The sequence below is a fragment of the Solanum dulcamara genome, chromosome 10 (genome assembly GCF_947179165.1).
Source record: "Solanum dulcamara chromosome 10, daSolDulc1.2, whole genome shotgun sequence".
NCBI classification, from domain to species: Eukaryota; Viridiplantae; Streptophyta; class Magnoliopsida; order Solanales; family Solanaceae; genus Solanum; species Solanum dulcamara.
The window spans coordinates 2,179,400-2,183,728 of NC_077246.1; the positions used below are offsets into that span (position 1 = coordinate 2,179,400).

Genomic DNA, 4,329 nt, shown 5'->3' on the forward strand with positions numbered 1-4,329 from the left:
ATGATACTTGGACCTAACTCAAGGTAGTTCAAGAAGGAAGGATTATCCAAGTCTATATAAGCGTCACCGTCGGTTCATTCCTTAACCAATGTAGGATTCTAACACACCCTTCACGCTCAAGCCTTTCTAGAGCGTAGATCGAAAGCCCAAACATTGATGGAGCAGATTCTGATACCATCTATACATATGACATCTAATTCAACCCCGGACAAAAGCTAGCTCTAGAGGAAAGGATTACTCAAATCAGGGGCGGACCCACCTTATGTCGAGGGGTTCATCCGAACCCCCTTCGGCGGAAAATTATACTATTTATATATGATTAAAATAATTTTTTATGTATATAAAGTAGATGTCGAACCTCCTTCGACTAGTTTGTGTGTCTAGTTATTTAAATTTTGAACCCCCTTATTTAAAATCCTGGGTCCGTCACTGACTCAAATATATATAAACGTCATCACTAATCCATTTCTCAATCAACCTGAATCTCCAATATTTACTATCTTTCGATAAAAAATCTGACTTCGTCGCTACCAAAAACATTAATGTCTCATCAAATTATTAGTGTGGGTATATTGACAAGCTGGACTCACCAAAAAAATATAGCCAGCAACTGACCAAGAAGATGACTTGCTAACCTTTTTTTTTTTTGTAATAAAAGTTGTACATATATAGGACCAAAAATAGATTCTTTACAACCTATAAGCCACTAAAGGGTATCCTACTTGCAACATATATAAAGGTATCTTAAGTATCTGATTACTTACCCACAAACATGAATATAATAAATTGATTTTTTGTTTGGTAAAGTATTTTTTTATAATATTAACTAAAATCTTTGTCTTTATTTATTTTTTCTTTTGTTCCAATAGTCCTTTATGATAATTTTTAATCATTTCTTTCACGCGTTTGTGGACACATTGATACCGACAAAAATATATATACACTTCCCTTAAACTTTCTGAATTTTATTTATATTCTAAATGATAATTATTACAAAAATACTCTACTAATATAAGTGAAAGAAAAAGGGATTACATATTATATTCAAGAGAGAATTAATTAATTATACAAGGTTTATGGATGTTATAATATTTGTATGTTATTTAGAGGATTGTCTGGGTGTTCTTGATGAAATCATTACTGTGAATTCTCAAATTCTCCTATTTCAATAATAGACGTGTTTGGGCCTTGTATGTTATTCAGAGGGTTTAACAATAAGTAAAATAATTTTATCAGAAAAAGATCACTAGCGTAATATTTTTTTATTCGATGTTCGATAGCCACATGGAGATCGAGTAATTCAATTTGTACAGAAAATCTCACTTTGACAATAAAACGCTCCCTCCGAAAAACTACTATTTTACATAATCCGAATCTCAAGATATTTGGTTAGAGATAAAAAAAATAATCTTTATTTACTATCCCACCACAATCTTTAATTTGATGGTCATCAATCTAATTCTTAAATGTACCTTTAATGATCATTTATTCAAAGAGGATTAACATTTATTTTAATTAACAGTTATGAGTGACACTTAATATTTAATTAATGAGATAATTTATGTAAAATTGGCTAAAACAGAAACTATTTCTCTCTTAATTAAAACACTAATAACTACGTTTTAAATAAGTAGTTATCTTTCTTCTCTACTAGAGTATTTGTTTGTTGAAATTCACACATAAAACGTATCCATCATTTATTATTGACTTGTTCAAAAGCTTAGCATATATTAATCATAAATTGTATAATTAATATTATTATTGTAACGTATTAGTTTTTCTATTCATGACAGGTGACCTTCTAACTGCTCAAATTGACCACCACAAGAGGCACAAATTAATCATTAATAGACCGTTACTAATGGAGAAAACAGAAAAAAGTGACAAAAGTTTCCCAAAAAAATAATTAAAGATAATGATTTATTCCAAATCCTATAGTTTCTTCTTATATGTTATTTTATTTTATTTTTTCAAAAAAGTTCTCAACTTAGCAACAAGAACAATACTCATATAAACTCTTAAAGATGGAATAGATATGAATTAATTCACCTTTAACCAAAGTTTTGAGACTCGAATTACGACACAACTAAAAATAATACCTCTAAAGATGGCAAAAAATCGTCCGACAACAATTGACCCAATGATCTCTCAGTAAAATTGATCGTGATAAAGTAATATACGAAAAGCAATATATTTTGCGTGTCTATTTGTAAAGAATAGGTGAAAAGTGATACATTTTATATGTCTTCTTTTAAAATATACGAAAAGTGATATATTTTACTCAATCGTTTTTAAATTATATGCGAAAAGCGATATATTTTATACGTCTATTTTCAAAACGACACGCCCATATGTGTTCCTACCCCCCACACCCACACGGCCACACCCCCAAAAAAAGAACCAGCAACGTGTAGCCCTATCCACCATACCAACCAGAGGTTCAATGTCATAATTAATGTGTATAAGGAAATTAAAGAGTTGGCCGTTTGTTGGTTTAAAATTCAAGCATATACATCTCTTTAAGCAAAACTAATGTCCCACCTTCAACTTCTAACTGAAAAAAGAAAAATCCTGAAAAAGTACAAATGTATTACTCATGTAATCAAGAAGTCATTAATTTGAGCGGTAAAATTGTGTTTAATAAATTTTTGTAGTTCTTCCTTCCTCGAATTTTGCGCATAGCGAAAGTATAGTGTATCAAACTACTTTTTTTTATTAGTTTAATTGGGCACAAATTTAACAATATAAAATACTTTTAAATCTTATCATTATAATTAAAACTAAAAATGTGCATAGCATAACAACAATATTAAAAACAAAGGTATGATTTACAAATTTACTAAATATAAAAAGGTGAAATTCTTTTTCTAACAAACTAAAATAAAAAGTAATTAAGATACATAAATTAAAACCAAAGAAAGAAGTAATATAAAAACAAAAAGTTGGCCTTTTTTGGATTAGGATCAAGCACATACATCTCTTCAAGCAAACTAATGCCCCACCTTCAATTTCATAACTCAAAGAAAAAAACTTTTAAAAAAAACAATAGGAGTAACATAATTTTGATTTTTCTTAATTTCCATCTGCTATTCGATATCCATCTTTAAGTCCTCCGACTAATATAATTTTGCATCAGATAAAGCGCTTCATACAAAAGCGCCAAGAAACTTTGACTTTGTGTGTCATTGAAGGTAATGGTCAATTGTTCCAAAATAACAAAAAACTTAGAAAAAAAAAATTCACTAATTTATTGCATCTTTTTTTTTTCTCCTCATCTAGCATAAACATGATATGGAGATGGAGATTCAAGAGATGCTATCTTTTTTTGTTGCTTTAAATCTTTATAAAACTTGTTAATAAACTCTTCTGCATCTTTATCAACTTGTGAATTATAATTTTCCTCTGAATCTTTTAATGGAAATGGTGAATCAGTAACTCTTAATTTCCTCACATTATTTGGACTTTTTCCAAATCCAAGTAATGCCAAAGGTGAAGCAGCCATAGTAGTAGTAGTAGTAGTACCAGCAGCATCATAAGTTGTACTTGTAGTATTTAAAATTTCAAATACTTTTTGTACAACAGCAATTTCCTCTGATTTATACGTACGATTTCGCCTACGTATATTGTTAGCGAAATACAGGGGAAATACAGGGCTATTACTGCAGCTGAATTCGTATTCACGACGTGTAATGAATGACATTGCAACGTCGTTGTTGTTCGATTTACAAGTGAATGAAGTTGAAGAATAGTGTGGAGGATGTAACATGAGGTTGCTTATAGCCTTACCAGCTATTTTACCTTTTTTTAACATGTCTTGAAGGGCAAATTGTATGTCAACAATGACTTTGCTCTTTAACATGCCTTTTCTCAACATGTAGAGCATAATTCTCACTATGTTACATAGTTTTTTCGCAACGATTTGAGGTGTACTAGGCTCGATTTCCATATTATATATGTGAGACAAAATTTGTCTGACTGTGAAATCGACTAGTCAAGAGGAAGAGATTCTAATAATGGAGGTGGGCAAAAGAATAAATTGAAGGTAAGATTATGTTTGTGGATGAAACACTGTGAAATCGAATGGGAAGGAGAGAGATGTGTTTGTTAGGTTGTGAAGAGAGAAAAGGATTAAAGAGGTGTATATATAGGACTGTAAAATGAAGGTGAGAGGCCTCAATAAATATTATTTTTATTTTATTTGGAGAAAAACAAATTATTATTATTGCACTCTCTTTCAATGATAGTGACTGGGTACAATAATATATTTTTTTAAAAAAGAGAGAAAAAGATGGTAAACTGATTAAATTAAATCAGTCCAAGATATGTTGT

General features: G+C 30.1%; 1 protein-coding gene across 1 annotated transcript; it reads right to left on the reverse strand.

Annotated features, from left to right (window-relative positions):
• Positions 1-2,924: 2,924 nt before the first annotated feature.
• Positions 2,925-4,098, reverse strand: LOC129870563 (uncharacterized). The gene has a single exon (XM_055945386.1). It carries the CDS (start codon positions 3,944-3,946, stop codon positions 3,272-3,274), a length of 675 nt encoding a protein of 224 aa, XP_055801361.1. The 5' UTR covers positions 3,947-4,098; the 3' UTR covers positions 2,925-3,271.
• Positions 4,099-4,329: the final 231 nt, after the last annotated feature.